At 52.0% G+C, this 23,549-nt stretch overlaps 1 protein-coding gene across 1 annotated transcript; it reads right to left on the reverse strand.

The window, feature by feature from the left end:
- Positions 1 to 315: 315 nt before the first annotated feature.
- Positions 316 to 22,438, reverse strand: STIP1 (stress induced phosphoprotein 1). The gene is made up of 14 exons (XM_054035501.1): positions 22,331 to 22,438; positions 18,850 to 19,059; positions 17,647 to 17,788; positions 17,018 to 17,159; positions 16,209 to 16,377; positions 14,707 to 14,833; positions 13,091 to 13,193; positions 12,589 to 12,709; positions 11,558 to 11,654; positions 11,009 to 11,133; positions 3,969 to 4,005; positions 3,551 to 3,654; positions 1,344 to 1,516; positions 316 to 751 (listed from the first exon to the last, which is right to left on the reverse strand). Exons 1-14 carry the CDS (start codon positions 22,337 to 22,339, stop codon positions 679 to 681), a joined length of 1,632 nt encoding a protein of 543 aa, XP_053891476.1. The 5' UTR covers positions 22,340 to 22,438; the 3' UTR covers positions 316 to 678.
- Between the last annotated feature and the right edge of the window lie 1,111 nt (positions 22,439 to 23,549).

Below are 23,549 nucleotides of genomic sequence, written 5' to 3' on the forward strand. Positions count from 1 at the left end.
CTGGAATGGTGTCAACATAACCGTCAGCTTGTGACACCAGCAGAGGATCCAGATCCCGCCTGTCTGGGTACATATCGAGACGTGCCAGTGAGATTCATACCAGTAAGTGAAACAGGAAGTGACAGATACAGCCACTGACAAGTGAAGCCATGTGCCTTCTAGCGCCCCTTGTGGACGGCCAGCCGCAAAGCACGCTGGCTGCTAAGAGACAACTCATGCAACCTTTCTAAAGTGTACATGGACACGTCTAGGATCACAGACCTTCCCTTGTTTGTCTGGTGGGTAGGAGGGATGGACACAGACCCAGAAGCACCGTTGACTGCTTTGCTCTTTTATTGGGAGTGCGGCATGGCAATGCAGTCTCACAGCCAGAAGAACCAGACAATGAACAGGTAAGAACCGCCACCTCCCAGGCCTCTGCCGAGAAAGAACCGCAGAGGGGAGGGGCAGCTCAACAATGGAACAAGCTGCTTGGAAGATACAGGAACTGGAGAGAAAGTGGCTAGCTGGCCCCGCACTGGCAAGGATGGTGTGGGCAGCAGGTCCCGTAGAGAGCGTGATACTGTACAAGTCTTTATCTCCTATTGAGATACCCTTTCCTTTTGCTTGTACTGCCAGTGTCCAATGTCCCAGCTGCCCTATGAACAGGCAAAGGGGCAGAGCAGGGTGGCGAAGTCATCACCGAATTGCGATCAAACCAACATCCATCAGCTTCTGGATTTTCTGGGCTATTACTGGGTTCTTCAAGTGTCTGCAGAGAGGAAGAAGTAGTATCACCCCAAAGCACTTGAGTTTGACACTTACATCACCTGCAAGATGCAGCTGCCTCCAGATTGGGGTCCAGTGCCTTTTTATGAAGTATTCCTTGCCTGTGACCCAGCCACCTCTGAGGTGGGATGCAAGGGTGGGGGGTGGTTGGTGTCAGACAACTCTGCTTGAGAGGGTAAAGGAACATCTTGCACATACTTGAAACTGATGGGCTGTAAGGAGTCTAAACTTCCCAGAATGGGGGAAATTCAGCTAAGGCACTGGGGTGAACACCCTAACTCTTGAGAAAATGCTATGGGCTCTCTGTTGTGGACATGGTCCCCTGCCATAGGGACCAGCATGGGATAATGGTTTTGGACCCAACAGCACCACCTAAAGGTGGAGCTAAGCAGTGTTATAGGTTCCTTATGAAACACACCCCTATGTGGCTCAGCAGGAAGCACAATGTAGCTCCTCAGGAGACCTCCCTGTGATCTAAGCAGACATCTCTCTACTATACACCTCAGTGATGCCTAGAGCTAGATCTAACCAGACCCAAGCTCCAGTCACCCCCACTTTCAGGCAGCTTCACTCACTCGCTCAGCGCCTGTGGGTCCTTCTGCATCTGCTCCAGGATCAGCCGCATCGCTGGGTCGCTCATGATCTGCTGCACCTCAGGATCAGCCATGGCACGCCGCTTGACCTCCTCGGGGTTGTCGTTGCGATTGTACTGGGCCATGAGGCAGCGCTGGTAGCCATCAGCGGCTTCCTGAAGCAAGAACGGCAGGGATAGCATGAGGAGCTCTGTCAGAGCTAGCCACTGTACTCTGGCAGGTGAGGGGCAAGCGTAATACCATGCAAGGTTGGTTTGGTGACAGGACACAGGCCTTAGACCGTCTCAGTCTTTAGTCCTTGCAACCTGGGCCTCAAGGGAGCACAGCCAGAACAGATCGCTACCAAGGAACCTTAGCAAGGCATTTCAGCACAGCTTACCCTGGGGGAAGGGCTGTCTATCTAGTACATTAAGTCAGTTCAGTTTGGCACAAACAAGCCTGCTCCTACACCCACAGACAGACAGTCGTAAGGTACAGGACCATTGTGATCACCTAGCCTGATCTGCATAATACTTTCACCCAAACATGGAGCCCAATCTTTTGTGGTTGAAAACAGCATGTTATGCTTACATGGCTTGTGTGATAGGCTGTGTATAATCTCAACTTTAATTTTAAGAGAAGTTTCTAGCTCTCATGTCTGCAGAAAACCTTCCAAATGGGACCAGCAACAGACAGTTCTGTCTGCCTGAGTCTTCAGAGAGCTTGACAGTGATTCAGAGGGGCCAGTTCTGCTACCCCTCTTAATCTGATTAAAGTGTCAACTTGAGAGCCCAGTTTGTGGTCAACATTAACTAGCTGTAGTGGATGGAATGGAAGTGACACTCACAATGATCAGGTTTCAGAGTGGTAGCCGTGTTAGTCTGTATGAGCAAAAACAACGAGGAGTCCTCGTGGCACCTTAGATACTAACATTTATTTAGGCATATGCTTTCGTTGGCTAAACCCCACTTCATCAGATGCATGGAGTGAAAAATACGGTAAGCAGAATATATATTATAGCACGTGAAAAGATGGGAGTTGCCTTACCAAGTGTGAGGGGGTCAGTGCTAACGAGCCAATTCAATTAAGGTGGAAGTGGCCTATTCTCAACAGTTAAGAAGAAGGTGCGAATACCTAGGGTGCTAACGAGGCCAATGCAATCAAGGTGGCCCATTTCAAACAGTTGACAAGAAGGTGCGAGGATCAACAGAGGGAAAATTACTTTTTGTAGTGATCCATCCACTCCCAGTCTTTATTCAGGCCTAATTTGATGGTGTCCACACCTTCTTGTCAACTTTTTGAAATGGGCCACCTTGATTGCATTGGCCTCATTAGCACTACAAAAGTAAATTTTCCCTCCCTAGGTATACGCCCCCTCTTGTCAATTGTTGAGAATAGGCCACTTCCACCTTAATTGAATTGGCTTGTCAGCACTTGCCTTACCAAGTGGGGGGTAACTCCCATTTTTTCATGGGCTATAATATATATTCTGCTTACTGTATTTTTCCTCCATGCATTTGATGAAGTGGGTTTTAGCACACAAAAGCTTATGCCCAAATAAATGTGTTAGTCTCTAGGGTGCCACAAGGACTCCTCGTTGTTTTCACAATGTTCAGAATGGTGAGTTGTGGCAGGAAGCACAGAGGAGACTCAAAAACCAGGAGAAATAAAGAGGAAAGAAATAAAGTACTGAGCCTAAACGGAAGCCTATTTCCCCACTGAGCAATGAGTCAAGGCGGCAATGAATGAGCTACAAAGGTAGCTGTTATTATAAAGGTTATATCCCCTGATCTCTGTACAAGTCTTATTAACTCCAACAGGGATCCTGCTGGGCATTTATATCCCAATCCACAGACCATAATTAAGCCTAGAATTCAGCACTGTTTCCCAAAGGAGTTTGACATCTCTAAGCTAGCACAGCTCTTTCAGAGGGGCACGCCAAGTCCTGATTTAGACACCAGCGATGGAGAATCCACCACAACCCCAGGAGGCTGTTCTAGTGGTTAATTATGTTCCCTGTTAAAGAGTTACTTTACCTTATTTCCAGTCAATTTCATTCTGTCTTTGTTTGCTACATTAAAAAGCCCTCTACCTGCAAGGGGAGAAGATTCCTGAGAGCACTTACAGGCCAGGATCAAGCCACCTCTTTGGCTCTCCAACACCAACCAGCTGCTGGCAGTATAGTACCACTAGGCATCAGATGCTCTCACCTTGCAGTTGGAATCCAGGTCGAGAGCTTTCTGGTAGACATCCATGGCTTTAGTATAGTCTTTCATGGCTTCTAGCGCTGCAGCTTTTCGGGTGTAACCCTTGACTGCAAGCAAAACACAATCCCTTGGGGTTTACGCTTGCTGAACACTTCTTCCCTGCCTGTGCTTCCACCACAGGCCCCCTTTGGTAGCAAGGTCAGCATGTGAAACACTGATTAGGAACCGCAGGCCCTGGCCAACAGGATGAACTTAAGGTATGTTCAGCCTGAACTATTCCACAGGCCTTTACAGTATCAGCCCAGGCTCCCCCCCTCACCTCAGTACACGGTGGCTATTCCACAGTGTCACATGAGACACTAGGCCAGTCAAGGTGAATTGTGCAACTCACCCCCCAGTCAGACACACACCATCTACTTACTAAATGTAGGTTCTAGCCGGATACATTCTTCACAGTCCTAAAGGAGGGAAGACACCATATTAAGTTCTCTCTCCAGTGAAGTTAAGAGGCTTGTCATTTTATTAGCAAAACACCTGACCTGCTTCATACCCATAGGCACCGACTCCGTGGACGTGCCGGTGCTCAAGCACCCACAGGGCTGGATTAATCTTCTGTGGGCCCCAGCACCTGGACAGTGGTCCCGCCCCATGCTCTGTCCCAAGGCCTGCCCAGCCTCTTCCCCATGAGGCCCTGCCTGCCATTTGCAGAGAGAGGGAAGGGAAAGGGAGGAGAGGAGCACCTATTAGTACTTGAGTTCATACCTATTTAACTGCCCTGAGCAAGAAATGCTGCCATTTCACAACCTGCCAGGCCAGCCAAGAAAAAGCCTATACTTGAGTGTGGAGCTTCTGAAGGGTTAAATGCCTTGGAAAGAAATGTTCAGAGGGATGGTGGGGTTGGAACATAGGGCTGAAAGGTTTAAAGATGTTGGCCCACCACCAAACCTGGGTTGGAGTACAATTAATACCAGCTGTTGTGTAACTAGAGACAATTCTAAGCATGTACTGTCAGCTCTTTATGTCAGGGACTGTTCTGTGTTTGTACAGCACCTAGCACAATAGAGTCCTGGCCTGTGACTGGGGCACCTACAGTAATACAAAGAAATAGTCATCTCTGGGGATGGCAAGATGTTGCCCAGGTTTGTTGCAAGGATGACAGAAAAGACGGTTACTCACCGTTGTAACTGTTGTTCTTCGAGATGTGTTGCTCATATCCATTCCATTAGGTGTGTGCGCGCCGCGTGCACGATCGTCGGAAGATTTTCTACCCTAGCAACACCGGCGGGTCGGCTGTGGAGCCCCCTAGAGTGGCGCCTTCATGGCGCTGAATATATACCCCAGCCGACCCGGCGCCCCCTCAGTTCCTTCTTGCCGGCTACTCCGACAGTGGGGACGGGGGGCGGGTTTGGAATGGATATGAGCAACACATCTCGAAGAGCAACAGTTACAACGGTGAGTAACCGTCTTTTCTTCTTCGAGTGCTTGCTCATATCCATTCCATTAGGTGACGCCCAAGCCCAACTTAGGTGGTGGGGTCGGAGTGAGACATTGCTGTGTGCAAAACCGCTAATCCGAAAGCAGCATCGTCTCTGGACTGCTGCACTAGTGCATAGTGAGCTGCAAATGTGTGGACTGATGACCAAACCGCTGCTCTACAAATGTCCTGGATCGGAACTTGTGCCAGGAAAGCCGTCGAGGAAGCCTGGGCCCTCGTGGAGTGAGCGGTGAGGTGCGGTGCTGAGACACCTGCCAGGTCATAGCAAGTCCGGATGCAAGACGTAATCCAGGAGGATAGGCATTGTGAGGAGACCGGTGAGCCTTTCATTCGGTCGGCCACTGCAACGAAGAGTTGCGTCGTCTTTCTAAAGTGCTTTGTGCGGTCAATATAGAAGGCCAGGGCCCTTCGTACGTCCAGGGAATGCAAACGTTGATCCTGGCGAGTGGCATGTGGTTTGGGATGAAAGACCGGGAGAAATATATCCTGGTTGATATGAAAAGGAGAAACCACCTTAGGGAGAAAGGCAGGATGTGGACGAAGCTGCACTTTATCCTTATGGAAAACTGTATAAGGGGGCTCGGATGTAAGCGCCCTGAGTTCAGAAACGCGCCTTGCTGAGGTGATGGCTACAAGGAAGGCTGTCTTCCAGGATAGGTACAAAAGTGAACAGGTGGCCAGTGGCTCGAATGGAGGACCTGTGAGCTTGGAGAGAACCAGGTTGAGGTCCCACGTCTGAACGGGCTGACGTTGTTGTGGGTACATCCGGTCTAAGCCCTTGAGGAATCTAACGACCATCGGGTTAGAGAATACCGAGGATGCGAGTTCCCCTGGGTGAAAGGCCGATATAGCGGCCAGGTGAACTCTAATTGAAGATATCGCCAACCCCTGCTGTTTTAGGGAGAGGAGATATTCCAAAATGATAGGAATGGGTGCCTGCAACGGGGACGTGGCTCGTTGTTCGCACCAACAGGAGAACCGCTTCCACTTGGCCAGGTACGTGGTGCGTGTTGAGGGCTTCCTACTGCTCAGCAGAATCTGTTGGACAGAGTGCGAGCATTGCTGCTCTGCCTGGGTGAACCATGGAGCAGCCACGCCGTGAGGTGGAGTGATTGCAGGTCGGGGTGACGCAGCCGGCCGTGGTCCTGAGAGATGAGATCCGGACACAACGGAAGCGGGATCGGTGTCTGAACCGAGAGTTCCAACAGTGTGGTGTACCAATGTTGTCTCGGCCACGCTGGAGCGACCAGAATTACCTGTGCCTGGTCTCTGCGCAATTTGAGCAGTACCTTGTGGACCAGAGGAAACGGAGGGAAGGCATAAAACAGGTGGTCTTTCCAGGGAAGGAGAAACGCATCCGAGAGGGAGCCCAGAGCTCGACCTTGTAGGGAGCAGAACACGTGGCACTTCCTGTTGTCTCGAGATGCAAACAGGTCTATCTGGGGAAACCTCCACTTTTGGAAGATGGAATGTATGATGTCCGGACGGATAGACCACTCGTGCGTCTGGAAGGACCTGCTGAGTCGGTCCGCTAGAGTGTTCTGGACTCCAGGGAGGAACGATGCCGTGAGATGGATCGAGTAAGTCTCACAGGCGAATGGCCTCTTGGCATAGAACTGACGAACGTGCTCCTCCTTGCTTGTTGATGTAAAACATGGCCGTGGTGTTGTCGATGAGAACTAACACACAACGGCCACGTAGTTGATTGAGAAATGCCTGGCACGCCAGGCGCACCGCCATCAGCTCCCGAACATTGATGTGCAGGGCTAACTGGGGTGCAGTCCACAGGCCCTGGGTATGGTGTTCGTTGAGATGGGCGCCCCAACCCAGAGATGAAGCGTCTGTGACCAGATGCAGAGAGGGTTGTGGGGCGTGAAATGGCATCCCTTCGCAGACCACATTGTGATCTAGCCACCAGGTGAGGGAGGTCAGGACCGAGATCGGGACCGTGACCACCATGTTCGGGCTGTCCCGATGTGGTCGGTATATTGACGACACCCAGGTCTGGAGTGGGCGAAGCCGAAGTCTGGCATGCCTGGTTACGTACGTGCAGGAAGCCATGTGACCCAGCAGGGTAAGGCACGACCTCACCGTGGTAGTTGGGAAGGCCTGGAGCCCTTGAATGAGGCTCGTGATGGTGCCAAATCGGTTGTCTGGCAGGATGGCTTGTGCACGTCTGGAGTCTAGAACTGCGCCGATGAATTCTATTCTCTGGGTAGGTTCTAGAGTGGATTTGTCCTTGTTGAGTAGGATGCCCAACTCGTTGAATGTGTGCCCTATTATGTGGACGTGAGCTCGAACTTGCTCTTTGGTGCGACCGCGTATCAGCCAGTCGTCTAGGTACGGGAACACCTGTATCCCTTGCCGACGAAGGTACGCTGCCACGACAGCCATACATTTCGTGAACACTCTTGGGGCCGAGGATAGGCCGAAGGGAAGGACTGCAAATTGGTAGTGCACCGCGTTTACCACGAATCGCAGGAAGCGTCTGTGAGGTGGGTAAATTGAGATGTGAAAGTATGCGTCTTTCATGTCGAGGGCGGCGAACCAGTCTCCAGGATCGAGGGAAGGGATAATGGCCCCCAAAGAGACCATGCGGAACTTCAACTTTACTACGAATTTGTTGAGTCCGCGCAAGTCCAAGATGGGCCGCAGACCTTCTTTGGACTTGGGGATCAGGAAGTAACGGGAATAAAATCCCCTGCCCCTTAACTCTATCGGAACCTCCTCTATGGCCCCCATGGCCAGGAGCGTAGAAACCTCCTGTATAAGAAGTTGCTCGTGAGAAGGGTCCCTGAAGAGGGACGGGGAAGGGGGGTGGGAGGGGGGGGATAGAAGAAAACTGGATAGCGTATCCCCTCTCCACCGTGCGGAGGACCCAACAGTCCGAAGTTATAAGGGACCAAGCGCGGTGGAAGTGGGAGAGACGATCCTGAAAGGAGGGGGCTGGATCCTGGGGAATGACTGGGGCGCCGTCCTCGACCGCACCTTCAAAAGTTCTGTCTAGGACCTGAAGGTGGTCTTGGTGGCCCCTGGTTCTGACCGGGTTGAGGGCCAGCCCATCTTCTCCTACCACCTCGCCCTCGCCTCCGGGCCGAGTCTTGTCTCTGACGAGGCAGGGGGGGTAGAAGCGCTGAGGCTGCGGCCTAAATGGTCTGCGCTGAGGGCCCACAACATGCATCCCCAGGGAGCGCATGATTGTTCTCGAGTCCTTGAGGCTCTGCAGGCGAGAGTCCGTCTTGTCTGAGAACAATCCATGTCCCTCAAAGGGCAGATCCTGTAGGGTTTGCTGCAGCTCCGGAGGCAAACCCGAAACCTGAAGCCAGGAGATCCTGCGCATAGCGATACCCGAAGCCAGGGTCCTCGCAGCTGAGTCTGCTATGTCCAAGGAGGCCTGCAAGGAGGTCCGAGCCACCTTCTTGCCCTCCTCTACCATGGCTCCAAACTCTTCCCTGGACTCCTGGGGAATCAACTCCTTAAACTTCCCCATAGAGTTCCAGGAGTTAAAATTGTAGCGGCTCAGTAGCGCCTGTTGGTTCGCCGCTCTAAGTTGCAGCCCTCCGGCTGAGTAAACCTTACGGCCAAACAAATCGAGCCGCTTAGCCTCTTTTGATTTAGGCGCTGCAGCCTGCTGGCCGTGGCGCTCTCGTGCGTTCACTGATTCCACCACCAGTGAACACGGTTGGGGGTGGGTATACAAGTACCCGTAGTCCTTAGACGGGACAAAGTATTTCCTTTCCACCCCTCTCGCTGTGGGTGGGATAGAGGCAGGAGTTTGCCATATCGTATCCGCATTCGTTTGAATCGTGCGGATCAGGGGTAACGCCACCCTCGATGGGGCATCCGCTCCAAGGATATTCACGATCGGGTCGTGCACCTCCACTATCTCCTCCGCCTGCAGGTCCATATTACGGGCCATCCTGCGCAGAAGATCCTGGTGAGCCCGAAGATCTATTGGAGGTGGGCCTGTGCACGATGTGCCCGCCACTGCCTCATCCGGAGAAGAAGAGGAAGATGCCTCCGGTGGAACAGGATCCAAGGGCTGGTCCTGGTCTCCCTGTTCCTGGGCTGGAGCATCACCTGTGCCTGGGTCCAGGGCGTCAGGTGGTGCGGACCCAGAAGCCTCCATGCCCCCTGGCGGAGGCCGAGAAATGGTGGACTCCGGGGCCCCTCTGATGGAGTGACCGGAGCGAGAGGTCGAAGCAATTGGAGCCCCTTGCGCCTGATGGTACGCCCACGGGGTCCAAAACGACCAGTGAGATGGGCCATGAGAATGGTCCCCTGTCGTGTCCTGCCAATGTCCCAAGTCCTGTTCCTCGGCTTGCCCCTGAGGGGGGTATGCCGATCTCGAGAGGTCCTCCGAGGAGTGGGACACCGATCTCGATGGCCACGGCGGTGCCGAGAGCGTCGAGACGATTCCCATTGGCTGCGGTGCCGCACGGTGCCGGTCCGGAGATGATCTATCTCTACGCGGTGCCGGCGATCGGTGCCGGGACCGCGACCGGTGCCGATGACCTCGTCGGTGCCGGGAGTCGGATCTGGACCTCGACGAGGACCTGGAGTATGCCCGGTGCCGGGAGCGGCCTCTCGACGTCGAGCGTCGACCGTAGCGGTGCCGGGAACTACGTCTCGACGTTGATCGGTGCCAACGATCATATCGGTGCCGAGACGTAGAGCGGTGCCGCGAAGAAGATCTTGGCCGCGAGTACGACCGGTGCCGAGGCGATATTCGGTGCCGGGACTGCGAGCGGCGTGGGGACCTGCTTCGGGACCTGGATCGGTGCCGAGGTTCCAGCCCTTGCGATGGAGGGCGCATCAAGGCAGGTTTCCCCCTTGACTGGACCGGGCGAGTCAACGGTGCAGTCGGTGCCGGTGGTTGAGGCGGTGCCGGCTCCGTGAGAGCTATTAAGTCTCTCGCCGCCGCGAAGGTCTCTGGAGTCGACGGGAGGCACTGTATCACCGCCGGTCTCGGTGGAGACGCTATCTGCACCGGACTCAACGGCCTCGGCGCCGGAGTCGACGGTGCTGGAGGCACCTGTTTCCGGTGCTCCACCGGCGGACGCGGCTCTACCCCCGGCACTGGGGGAGCCGGCGTCTTCGGCACGGATGTCCCCATCTTATGGGCTTTTTTATGCCCCGGGGATAATGACCGGCGCCGAGGCACTGCTTGCGAGGTCCGGTGCCGGGGAGGCTTGTCTGACGCCACTCGCGTGGTCGTCATAGCCGGTGCCGCCGGGGCACTGCGCACCGAGGTGCTAGGTGCCGGGGCCTGACTTGTAGATGGAGCGTCCGGACTAAGTGCCGCCTCCATCAGGAGTTGCCGGAGCCGAAAGTCCCGCTCCTTCTTGGTCCTTGGTCTGAAGGCCTTACAGATCTTGCACTTATCTGTTTGATGGGACTCTCCCAGGCACTTCAGACAGGAGTCGTGCGGGTCGCTCGTGGGCATAGGCTTAGCGCAGGAGGCGCACTGCTTGAAGCCGGGAGCGTTGGGCATGAGCCCGGCCCCGCGGCCGGGGGAGAAAGGGGGAGACGACCCCCTTAATCCCCTGAACTACTTAGAACAACTAAAACAACTTTTAAACTATTTAACTATTTAACTATAAACACTATAACTATAACTATAACTGTGATACAACAAACTAAGCTAGGGAGAGTGGAGAACAGCTAAGCAGCGCTCCACAGTTCCAACGACCGTCAGGGGCGGTAAGAAGGAACTGAGGGGGCGCCGGGTCGGCTGGGGTATATATTCAGCGCCATGAAGGCGCCACTCTAGGGGGCTCCACAGCCGACCCGCCGGTGTTGCTAGGGTAGAAAATCTTCCGACGATCGTGCACGCGGCGCGCACACACCTAATGGAATGGATATGAGCAAGCACTCGAAGAAGAAGCCCCGGTTTGCTGCTAGCCCAGAGGCCTAGTAATGCATGTATAGGATGGACTCGGAGACAAGCAGCCTTCGGTGCTTACCTTTAGCGCTAGCGGGAATTCCAGGAGTTTGGTATAGCAGGCAGCTCTGTTGCTGTAGAGTTTGGCATCGTTGGGGTTACGTTTGATGGCTTCTGAGTAGTGTTTCATTGCTTGGGGATAGTCCCCTAAGAGGAGAAGAGGGCAATGGTAAATCACAGGGACCACTGAATGCCTGCACTCACTCGTAAGCACTGCACTAACCCATTGACCAGAGCATGGCTTAACTCTTCCCTCCTTTGCCAGACAGCCCGGGAACCTGCAGTTCCTCTCAGCTTCAGCTGTAGCTCTGGAAATCAGGCTACCCGATTCCTCATACTCAGTCCAGTAGTGAGGCTAGGCCGACAACATCCCAGCCTGATGCTATAAAAACAGCTAATGCCAGATTCAGTCACACCCCCACAGCAAGGAAAAGAACACCAGGGTACATGAGGCAGGCTCCTTTATGGCTACTGAAGAGACCGACCGACCGACCCACTAACCCAGCCCTGCAGCTCTGGCTAGGTTGCAGGGCTCTTCACTGACTTCTAGTCAAGCTTTGAGAGCCCTCACCCTTCTGGAAACACTCGTTGCCTTTGTTTTTCTCCTCCAGAGCCAGATCGGGGTCGATGTACGCCAATCTCTCCTGCTCTTTCAAGATCTTCTCAGCCTGTGGAGGAAGCATGGTATGATGTAACAGACCCTGTCCTTCTCAGTAGTATCCCCCTCTCCTTGGCAACATGTTCCACTCACTACAGACTGCTCCCTGCTTTTTGCATTCAGGCTGCAGTAGGGATAAAAATGGCCAAGACACAGGGAGACGATGGGGCTTGAGAATGTGGTGCTGTGCCCTGGTAAATGCTGTGGGGAGCTCCAGTGGTCTCCTCGTCCCACACACAAAGCCACCCAGCCCAGCAAGCTCTGCATGGAGTGCTAGGACAGAGTGGCCATGCTGTGAGTCAGTGCCAGACAGAGGTCAGGCTGAGTTACTACAATGATCCACTTTCACCCGGACTGGCTGCTCTCACACAGATACCCACAATCATGCAGCAGTAAGGAATGTGTTCCAGTCGATGGGCAAGTCAGGGGCTGGTGTCTTGTAGTGCTGCAGCCAAGCACCCACCCCGATGCTTAAAAACATCCCCCTTTGTTTGAAAAGATCATGCTTCTAGCCTTTGTGGCTGCAGTGAAAACTTCATGCAACTGAGTTTAACAACTGCTGATGTCTACCCAAGTCTTCAGACAGCCGAAAATAATACCTCAGAGAGGGGTAAATCCCCCCTCCTTGGAAATAATTAATTCTATGGTTCCCACTCTTGCTGGCCACAAGAATTGTGTCTGCAAAAGGAAGACTCTGAGACAAAGGATTAACGTAAGGTGTCAGGGGCTCACAGCTGTGATAATGGGGAAACTTGGCAAAAAATCAGGTTTCCAATACTACGTGGAGCCCTAGAAGCCCCCTAGCTACAAACATGCTATGGGGCTTGAATTTTAGAGTCAAGGCATTTGAATGGCAGGATGATGTCTCTGCTCTGCCAGCGGGGGAACGCTGTGCAAGTGGGTGCACACCCTACATGCACTAGGGAACACAACCGCACACTCACTTGTTGACACTTCTTTAGCACATCTGGAGTCCGGTGCTCAGCCAGAGATTTGTTATAGAATTGGATGGCTTCCTTGTACTTATCCTCCTTGAAGTAGGAATTGCCAATCCTTGCGTAAGCTCTGAATGTGGAGAAAGCAGCCAGCATCAAGAGAAGGGCAATAGGGGACAGAAGTATGGCACCCTGCACAATCCTCCTTACTGAAGTTTTTCTCCCTGACCCAGAGGACCCCTGCAGAGGAGAGTTCAGTGTCTGTGGCACAGCGGTCAATTGTGGCAGTGACAAAGACCCAGCAAACTTGTTTCTAGCCACTGGCTAATGACAATAGCCCAGACCCGGGCTGGATTTGAACTAGCAACCTGGAGGTGAGAAGTTTCTTCATGCATGACTAGGAGGCACTTGGATACACCACTGATGAGGGTGCTATAGGAACCCAAGGAGAAGGGCAGGTGGCGAAGACGCCTTCTTCCATAAGCCCCAGCCCCATGCTGGATTCACTCACTTGGCAATCTGTCGGTAGTCCTCCCTGTTCTCACGCCCCACCTCAATGGCCTGCTCACACAGCTCTCGGCACTTATTGTAGTCGCCTTTCTCAAAGTACACCGCTGCAAGGAGAAAAACGCATGAGAGACCACTTTCTACCATGAGCCCCGGCCAGACCACCTGCATTGTTCTTCTAGCAGAGCCCCAATGCCACTCAAGTTAAGGTTGTGCACTCTTTCTGTTTAAAGGCTGACCCCTTCTACATGCTCTAAAATCCACATGCTGCTCATACTGCTTTGAAATGTAGTGTGCCTCATGGGTAGGGCCCTGAGAAAAATTGAAATTTTTAAAAATTAATACCAGTGTCATGGGGAAAGTAGCAATTTTCACAGAATGCGGCCAGGGAAAGGTCACTTCTGTACTCATTGGTATAAAACCGGCCACTGAGTCCCCCCTGAACTACTGTGACTTTTTCAACAGGAGGTGGAAATGGGCACCTGCACGCACCCATTTCCTGCATGGTGTGACTCTTAGCATTGAGCAGCAGCATATCAGAGGAGCAGTTTGGGGGGGTGGGGGGACTTGGCAGCCAATTTTATGTGAGGCACAGTAGCCTGTGCCACCACTGCTTGGAATATGCATTATGAGCTACACTTAGCAGGAAACTGGGGCATGTGGATGCCACCTCCTGCCTCCCCACAGCTGGGGAAAAAAAAAAATCATAGCAGTACAGGGGGAGTTTTCAGCAGCTGGTTTTATGTGAGGCACAGTAGCTAATGCCACCATCACATGGCACATGAGCAGCCATAGCCTCACAGGGGAGACAGAAGCGTGGATCTGCACGCACCACGTCCTGCTCGGTGCAGCTCATGTTCTAAACAGCAGCAGCAGCACTGTCCCACACCGCTACAAACTACTGCTTTGACATGACATTGCTACATGCTACAAGTCAAACTGAACATGAAACTGCCACAGATGGCCACTTCTGCCTCCCTGATGGTTTTTTTTGGAGGGGGGGGTTAGGGGGGAGCAGCACAGTATTGGGCTCATTTCACGATTTCCATGCAGTCAGTGAAAGTGCCATTTTCTCAAAGCCCTGCTCATAGGGGCATGGGACAAGGTTAGTTATCCAAATTTAGAATAGCTCATCTGAACAAAGAGCTCCTGAGCCCCCAGATCCACTGGTCTATCCACTAGACAACACTGCCTCCACAAGAGTTTGTGTGAGCTGAGCAGGGTTGGGCCAGATCAGCATGTGGATGGGAGACCGCCAAGGAACCCCACAGGGAAGCATGCCATCTACTCCATCAGCCTCAACATGGACCGAAGGGGCACAAATGTGGTAAGAGACTCTGTACATATAGGAGATACTACAGCCCTTTTGGTAACTCTGGGGACTCAGGCATGTTCCAGGTCAGATAATTCCATTCTGCCTCGCTGCTGTTTCAATGGTTATAACATTCTCAATAATCTCCTGACCTAAACTAGTGTTTATGGGTGTTGACAGACAGATGTCCCATTTCACCCCAGAGGTGGCTGCATCTCAGAGTGTGTGTGTGTGGGGGGAGAGAATCTCTTTTAGAGTTAGACTTTGGAAGCAGCACCCTCAAGATCAGACTGGATCTTGCCACTTACCTGCTTGGTTACTGATGTAAGTCATGTTGGTGGGATCCAGCTCTTTAGCTTTGTCATAGTGCTTTAGTGCTGCATCAAAATCTTTCTTCTTGTAGGCCTCGTTTCCCAGCTCCTTCTCCTTCAGAGCCTGAAAGTGGAGGCAGGGGAAAGAGTTAAAAAGCATCTCCAGCTGCCATTGTACCAAGCCCTTCAGCTCTCTTAGGCCTTACAACCCAGATCTGGAGTTCAAGCCATGAGCTGAGGCCTGGCCTATGCTAAGATATCTTTCTAATGACCAGTGCTAGACATTCACAGGCTTTCCTAGCATCACCCCTTCCCACCACCACTGGAACCAAGACTTGTGAGGGCACAAATGTTTACTTTGGAGCATGGCTCTTACAAACCCATGCAATCTTAGTATTTCCTGCTGCCAGGAAACAGACAGCACGAGGTTGGAGGGGAAGGTGTCCCACAGTGATGTGTTAGCACTCCTGTCGTCAACTGGGAGCCTTGCTCTAATTACCTGTGTTTCCAGTCCAGCAACAACACATGGAGCTGTGTGATAAGACGACTTGCAGGTTGTATGGAGGGCATCTATGGGTGGACTACAGACAAGGGGCTAGTCTGGCACACTAACACTGTGATACATTCAGGGGAGAGGCGAGCCAGCCTTCTGCATACTAGCAAAGGTTAATGCACTTGCCGATTGGCATGGCACATTTCTAAAATAAAGCAACTTATTTCCTCCCACACTGCAAGACAGCTCAGTGGGGCTTCATAGCCTTAGGCACTGAGCTCTAATGGAAGCCAAGAGGAACTAATGGTGTCTTTGAAAACAGTCAGGCCCCAGTGCAACATCCTTTGCCCAATGAGAAGATGAAGGCTGGGGAGGCCTCGCCTGCTACCAGTTCTTACTTGTGAACAGATTAAGTGCCTGATTTTCTAACAGGATCTCCCCCACCAAAACCTGAGGTATGAACCAGCTGTGGACAGTAGTTCTTAGAACAGCACCTATTGAGGTCAGGCCCCTAACCTTGGTTGTTTTATTGCCATAGGAAATCCAGGTGCAGGCAGAACCCAAGATGAATTCTTTGCCCTGGCCACTGACCCTAGTGCAGGTAAAAGCCTAACCACGAAACTTATACCCTCCTCCCAAGCAGGCAGTTGCCCCTTAACAGAGGCAACAGGAGCACCACAGCGATAGCCCGTTAACCTAGTGAACACAAAGGAAACAAGGTGATGCAGCCTCAGGAGAGAAGGGTCTGTGCTAAGGCTCCTGTCACAGGGCCAATGGCCAATCTGAGCTGATAAGGTGATCTGCTGCTCTGCCAGCAAGTTGGAGGGCAAAGCCAGCCAAGTATCTGCTCTGTTCCTGAGACCAGTGCATCTTTATTAAGATGCCTTGCAGCCATACTCAGCCCCCTACTAAAGGGCATTCCCTTGAGCCAAACCCCTCCACCCAGCTTCTTGCGCATGACAGGAAGCTTTCAGCCTAACAGGACCAGGGATTCAGCTGGTGGTACCTGCTTCTTGTTCTCTGGGAGATCCTCTTCCATGGGCTCTGGCTTGGGTTCCTTTTTGGGTGGAGGGGGTGGAGGTGGAGACATGGCTTCATCCTCATCATCCCCACTGCCGAGGTCAACTCCCAAGAGCACACTCAGCGTGGTCATCACTCGTGGGTCCTGCAGCTTCCTGAAAGAGGCAAGGGGGAGGAGTGAGTAGCTGGGAGCCATTCAGACAGGCCCTACAGACCTGGCTTCTAATCTTGGTCAACTGGGATGATGGAATATAGTTTGAATCTCCAACTCCAGGCGCTGGATTCTTCCTGCTGTAGCCTGGGGGAAACTCAGATACCTGGGAACTGCCTTGGGAGCTAAATACTAGCTTTCTATTCCCTTTCTGCAGCACCTTTATATTTTGCACGGCTTGGGCTTCACCTGCATCACTGCCTACTTCAACCCCCTTAACACCCTGCTACTATCCTGCTCTCCTCTACCACATGCCAATCCAGAGCCCACAGACAGGGTCCTTGCCTGCGGCATCTGAGGGGCAGTGTGAATGGTTAGAGTGATCCGTATACACTCTGCCTTTTGGCTCAAGGACAGGGGCTAAAGGGTTATTCATGACTGGGCGTCTTGGATCAGGCGTACCCTGGGATGGCATGGTGTAGACTGGGGAGCATGGAGACAGAATGGCTGCAGTTTGCAGAGCAAGGCAGACCCCATGCATGAGGCTCAGGACAAACTACTCTCAAGAGGATGAAACCTTACTCCTCCCAAGATTGAACCACAGCAGAATCACCCCCCGCAGAACTGGGGTAGGTCCAACTTACGTCCCCAGGTCAGAAGGCTTGTTCCGGAGCTGCTCAATCAGGTCTTTGTAGCTGGGGTCATTCAGCAAGGCTCTTGTGCGGGGGTCGCTCTCTAGCTTCTGGTAGAGGTTTGGCATGTTAAAGGGGTTCATGAGCTTCCTCTCTGTGGGAGGGCAGGAACAGAAGCATGGGCGGGTCATTTCAGCACCCAGGAAGCCCAAGAGGATACTTGGGTCTGATACAGGGCATGACATTTCTGCGGTTATAGGGAAGCTGCGGCCTGCATGGCTAACACAACAACCAATCTCTGCTGAGGGATACTTGCCCCTTGACCAGATGCAGGGGCGGGGAGCCTTGTGTCAGTCCCAGCTCAGGGTTGAAGAAGGGGCAGTTTAAGCCCAGTTGCCTGGTGGAAAGAAGGTAGCCCTAGTCCTAATTCCATGGCACCTTTTCTCTCCCATGCTCCTCCTGCCCACCCAAGAGCAGAGCCCAGCCCCTGAGAGGGCACTTACTGTAGGGGCACAGGAGTCTGATCTCTGCAACTTCTCAGTGCCAAGCATCCAAGCAGGGTGGCTTGGAAGAAGGCAGTACTTATATTTTAAGTGGAGATCTCTGGCTGCAATTCCTGCTCCCCCAGTTCGTTCCCTTACCCGCTAGCCTGGCTTCCATGTTCTGGAGCCCCTCTTTCAGTTGAGAGTTCCCTGGCTCGTGTTTCAGCCCTTCCTCATAAGTCTTCTTGGCTTCCTCAAAACGATTCAAGAACTCCAGGGCAGCTGCCTTGCGGGAGTAGCCCTGAAAGCGGGAGAGAGGGATACAATAGGGCGGGAGGTCATGAGGTCCCAATAGAGGATGGGATGAGTCCCCACACTCATGGAATTTCAGCATCACTACACCCCACCCCAGACTAGCATACTCCGTCACATAGGAATCTTAGCAGAGCAACCTGCCTCTGCAACATTTAGGCCCATGTCTCCTGTATGGCAGGGAACAGAAACCCCAATATCCTGTGCAGGAAAACAGATACCACTGGAGGACAGAGGTTTGACAAGCACATCTTTGTAAGCTGCCACTGTGTTGCCCATGCCCAGAGCATATGAGTCTGTCACAGCCCCCAGCTATGAGCCTAACCTTTTAGCTCAAGTTATAGCCACGCATGGCTTACAGCGCTGAAGGTCTGTGATTCAGTCCCCAGTCCAACATGGCGGCCAACACATAGAACAGCAGTCACAAATGTTACTTCCGGAGACTGGAAACTGCTCTGATTGAAGAGAAATTCCTCAGGGTTAAACTCAAGACACGTGGGTTCACGTGCTCCACCAAACTAGGTGATGTTGGGCAAATCAGTCTCTCTGTGCCTCATTTCCCCATCCGTAAAACGAGGTTAACAGCACTGCCTTGCCTCACAGGGAGATTGTGGGGATAACTATGTTAAAGATTGCAAGACCCACAAATACTACAGTAATGGAAGCCATACAAGTACATGAAATAAATAATAGGCTGGGATTTAGTCACCCAACACCAGCTCCTTTGAAGATCTCAGCCAAGATCAAAGGAATTCCTCTTAACAGCATGTTTTCAGAGCACTGAGGGATCATTTATTCCTGGTTTAAACTACGAAGATAACATGGTTATGTTGCGTTACAATACAAATTTTCCCACCACATGTGGCGAGGGAGAGTCAGGCTAACTCCAATTGGCATCTATTGCAAAACATGACTCTCCAATGACCAAGATTTTAAGGCACAAAGTCACCCTTGTGATCAGTCTGACCTTGATAACAACAGCCCTAACATTCAGTCTACAGGCAAAACATAGTTTAAGACCCCAAAAACAATCTAGAGCGGGACCCTCACCTTGCCCCACTCTGGCTTGAGCTCAACGGTTTTACAGGCATCCTCCAGCGCTTTCTGGTACTCCCCTTTCTTGGCATAGGCTGCAGATCTGTTGCTGTAGAGTACATGGTTCTTGGAGTCGAGTTTTATTGCCTCCGAATAGTGCTTGATGGCTTCTGCAATGTTGCCTGTGCTCAGGGCTTTGTTACCTTTCTCCTTCAACTCGTTCACCTGTGGAAGGGGGAGCAAGAGTGAGCAGGGGATTAGCATGATCAGCTATGGGTGGAAGTCTCGAAGCGATCCTCTTGCCCTGGAATTATCTTTCCCAACTCACAGCATCACAGGCAGGAGAGTGACTTTAAAGACTGCCCCTTGTTATTGCCTCTTGGGTTCTTCACAAGTAGCAGCTGCTTGAAGTCTTACTGCAGTTGGCACTTGGAATAGGAAGAATAATCTTTCACCAGCAACCACTCTGACTCAATACCTGCTTGAAGGGAGACATACTGCCTCCTTTAACGGTCCCAGAAAGGTTAATACAAGAGCACAATCTGCATCTTGACTGCACAGAGATTCAATAAGAACTCGGAAACTGACATGGCTGTTCTATGGAAGTTGTGCAACACCAAAGGTCTCCAGATTTCTCAGCCAGAGGTCTGTGAATACCCCAAATCAGAGATAGCCAAGTCTATCCCTCTTGAAATTCTCACCAGCTAGCTACTTCTCCCATTTGGAGACGCCTCATTGATGGAACTCTCCCACATGACTGATTCAAGTAGTTTCAAACAATGCCCAAGAAATATCATCAGTTTCTCGGAAGATGCAGCTTGGGCCAATCAGTCCGTTCAGAGTCAAAGGAAATTTATCTATGATTTAACCACCTAGCGCAAACACTCCAGAGACCCAGAAGTCATCAGGTGGGTAAAATTGTGTAGGTGTGACTTCCCTGCTAAGCGTGAACTGATGGGGAGGCAGTACCTCTCGACAACCCAGCAACTGCTAGCGAGATGTCTCGGCCAAGGGAAGGCAATCACTGATGAGTCACTTCAACAGCACATCAGGTAGGAACTCTCTCTAATGAGCTCCTTAGGAAGGCTGTATATAATATTTGCATTTTTCTCAGCCTGTTACTTCCACTCTACAAGTACTCCATAGCCTGAACTCTGCCAGTACAAACAGAAGTATGTCCCAGTTATATCCAAAGTCTCCCTTCTACAAGGAGTGTTAAGATGGATCCCTAAAAGCTGTGTTCCAATGCTAACTCCATTTTCAATGCTGACGGGGCCTGAGCAATAATGGATCTTCAAATTATATGCCATGAATGGCAAAATAATTACTGCCTCTAAAAGCTTTTGAATGCTCACTCCCAAATTAGCTGACAGCGTAAGAGCCTTACTATTTGGGGCAGAAGCAGAAATAATCAAATTTAAAAAAAAAAATTGACATTCTACTTCAGTGTTCAGGTATGTGACAAAACTGGCACTCCAGTTTCCAGTGCCAGGGTTTGAGAGCTCAGAGATGGTGCTACAAATTAAGAACTTTTTTTCCATTTTAGAGCTGGATTTACATTCTGACAAAGGTCATAAGCAAAAAGTTTTGGTGCGCCTCATCCCAGTTCACAGTGGATGTTTGTATGCAAGATAAAAAGCCAACACATAATTGTGCAAAAAGCTGGGCTTTTTTTGCTCAAGTCAGGGATCAAGATAGGAAATGAAAAATGGCATTGAGATAAATCAGGAGTTATGTCTGCAGGGGCAGGAGACAGGAGGAATTTCTTGAGTGGAATGGGGAGGCAGTTGGGATTGACAGGCATCAGCAAAGCTGTGAGGAAGTGGAACTTAGGGCTGGGATAGTAGGGTCAGGACTGAAGGGCATCGGCAGAGCTGTATGCAGAAAGATCCAAAGACAGGAATAGCGGGATGGGGCCTTGTAGTTCAGGATTGTGGGCCATTGGCAAGGCTGTGCTTGTGTAGGAGGCCTCATCCACACTATACCTAGGCTCTAGTAAGCACAAGTGCCTCAGTTTCATTAGTTCCACAGCAACATGAATTTTAGACCAAGATGCGAAGTTAAACTCAACTGCCCAACTCCAAGATAAAGCAGCTCCCTCAGGTCGGTGATTTGCTGTGGTCCAAGAAGCAAAGTCAGCTGTGCAGCTAGAAGTTAGTGGAGAAAACAATTAAGAGCCTTTCACCCATGTGAAAGCAACAGTCTCTCTTCAAATGGGACAGGTAGGAGGGAGATTCTGGTGACATTTATTATGCCAGCTGTACACCTGCTCCAAACACTCCCTCCAATACAGATACCCCAGGGTCTCTCTACTGCACCTTAAGAAGCCTTGTTTAAACAGCAGCTCAGCTATGTACAGCTCCCATCTCCAGCATGGGAATGCATCCTTCACCTCCTCCCCAAACAGTTTAACGTTGCTTGGAGACCTTAACAGCTACCCAACAAGAACAATTACTCCTACCTGGGCACAACTTCTATGGTAGGGGTATGAGGTAGGGGTGTTTATGCATATGCAGAGGTGAGGCTGAAAATAACGGGGACAGTACTTCCATCCCAGCTACCAAGCAACATATCTCCAGACAGTTCCTTAAACAACCCCGATCATACACATTTAGTTCACATCCAACTCAGACTCCCTATGCTGCCCCCTTTACTATCTCATACATCACTATCTCCTCCTACACTCCTGCTTCCCAGGTACCCCACCACCACCAACTTCCAGGACTCTTAACTACCTTTTCTCACAGCTGTTCCACTCCCAGTGTCCCAGACTGCTCTTCAGTAATCTACCCCACCCCCTCAAATCCCAGCCACCCTCTCCTGAGTGTTGTTACCCCAGCACCCACACTCACTTACTTGGCCCCCTCCCTTTCAGGCTCAATCTAGAGAAAGATAAAAAAGTGTCTTAAAACCATGTTATACTCAAATGCAGCCAAGATAAGATGGTCTTTGACATGCATTAGCTGGCAGAGCTAGGTCGTGGGGGAGGGTTTACCACGCTAAAACACAGCTTGCCCCTGTCTACGCCAGGGTGTTAACATGTATCCGGCAACAGGTTCTTAAGAGACACCTTTTAACCTAGTTTAGGCAAAGTCTCCTACTCCCGGGCCCTGCAGTGACTCCCTGGCTGTGTCCCACCCCCCACCCCCCAAACACCTTCCCCGGGCTGTTCCTTCCACCCGGACCCCTCCCGCCCCCGCTGGTCGCCTGAGGGAGTCTCCCGAGGCTCCATCCCTTGTAGATGTCAACCCCTGCCGCGGGCTGCAGACAGCCAGTCCCGCATCCCCCTACCCCCACCTCGTGGGCTGTCCCCCAGATCCACCCACAGGCCGCCCAGCCCCCCCCCCCGCGGCTGCCCCCCAGCTCCCAGGCTCCTCCCCGCGGCTGCCCCGCAGCTCCACACCCCCAACAGGCGCCCCCTACAGTCCGCCCCGCAGCCTGCCCAGCTCCCGCCTTCACACCCCTCAAGGGGTCCCCCAACAGCCCCGCCCCTCACCTTCTCCATGGCTCCGGCTCCGGGTCCAGCTCTGTCTCCGGGACACTGCCGGTTAAGTCTTCTCCGGCCCAGCCTACCCCGTCTCACGCCGCCTTCTGGAACCTGCTAGAAGCCTCCTGAGCCGCCCTCGCCGCCCCATTGGTAGGTGCACATCCGGGTCCCGCCCTCCCAACACTATGATAGATTAGAAGATGTGTCGCTCACGGGCCGGGCCGGGCCTACTCCCCGCCTCCGCGGCAATGGAGGCGGGGATCATTGCGATAAGCACAGTGATAGGTGGAAACAAATGTCAAGCGACAACTAGCCCCGCCTACCCCGCGTCTCATAGGTCTGGCGGCATGCCAATCAATATCACCTCGAGGAGCTCTCCTACCCGCCCTCATTTTGATTGGATGTCAGCCTTGTACCGCGCCCCCTGCTCTGCCCATCTGATTGGCCAGCATCTCCAATAGCCTCAGCAATTCTCAAAGTCCATTGGTCTGGAGAACCCCTCAGGCTCCAAAGGATGTGCCCATTGGTTAGAGACCGTTTCTGGAATTTTCCATCCTTTTCATTGGGTCTCAGGAACAAAGTGACGACATGCGAGGAGCTGCATCCTGATTGAGCGTAGCGGGTTTGCGTCATCAAGACACCATCCCTTATTGGGAGACTCCAAGGAGGGGGGAAGAGGTTCTGAATGTATAGCTTGCCTGGTTGAGCTGTGTGAAATACTTGTACGTGCTTTCCACGGCCCCTAATACCGCTGGGTTTTTTTACACGTGCCTTGCACACCCTCCACTGGAGAATCTTGTTTGCATGTACCTTGCAGGCAGCCCTGAGGTGGGGGAACAGGCTGTGTTGGCCTCCCTCCCATGTGATCAATGTGTAATTTTCACTTAAATTCTCTTGAGCTTTTGCACCCGGCCCGTATTTTACACGTGCCATGGGTGCTGTAGTGCAACTATTCCAGTCCCACTTGCCCAGAATTATTAGTCTTTGCACGAGATTCATTGTAAATGAGTAAGTGCAAAAATTTGCGTTCCAGGTTTAAAAAAGTGTCCCATGGTATGCACACAGTACAAAATTTGTACATCATGGTGTGACAGTTATTGCAACCACATGCAGTGTTTTTGAAGACTATATTGTATTCAGTTTATGAATGTTTAGTGTATTGTGGGCCAGGGACTGTATGCAACTCTATGAGATACCACAGCTGCTCCAGAAACAAAAAGCCTCAGAA

This window comes from Malaclemys terrapin, chromosome 7 (assembly GCF_027887155.1).
Source record: "Malaclemys terrapin pileata isolate rMalTer1 chromosome 7, rMalTer1.hap1, whole genome shotgun sequence".
Lineage (NCBI taxonomy): Eukaryota > Metazoa > Chordata > Testudines > Emydidae > Malaclemys > Malaclemys terrapin.

Bases quoted from the DNA above. Each gene is read 5' to 3' on its own strand.
- STIP1 (XM_054035501.1), bottom strand. The intron at 17,789-18,849 runs GTGAGGGTCCCG...TCCCGCTTTCAG, and splicing joins TCAAGCCAGAGTGGGGCAAG to GGCTACTCCCGCAAGGCAGC. The intron at 17,160-17,646 runs GTAAGGGAACGA...GCCCTCCCACAG, and splicing joins CATGGAAGCCAGGCTAGCGG to AGAGGAAGCTCATGAACCCC.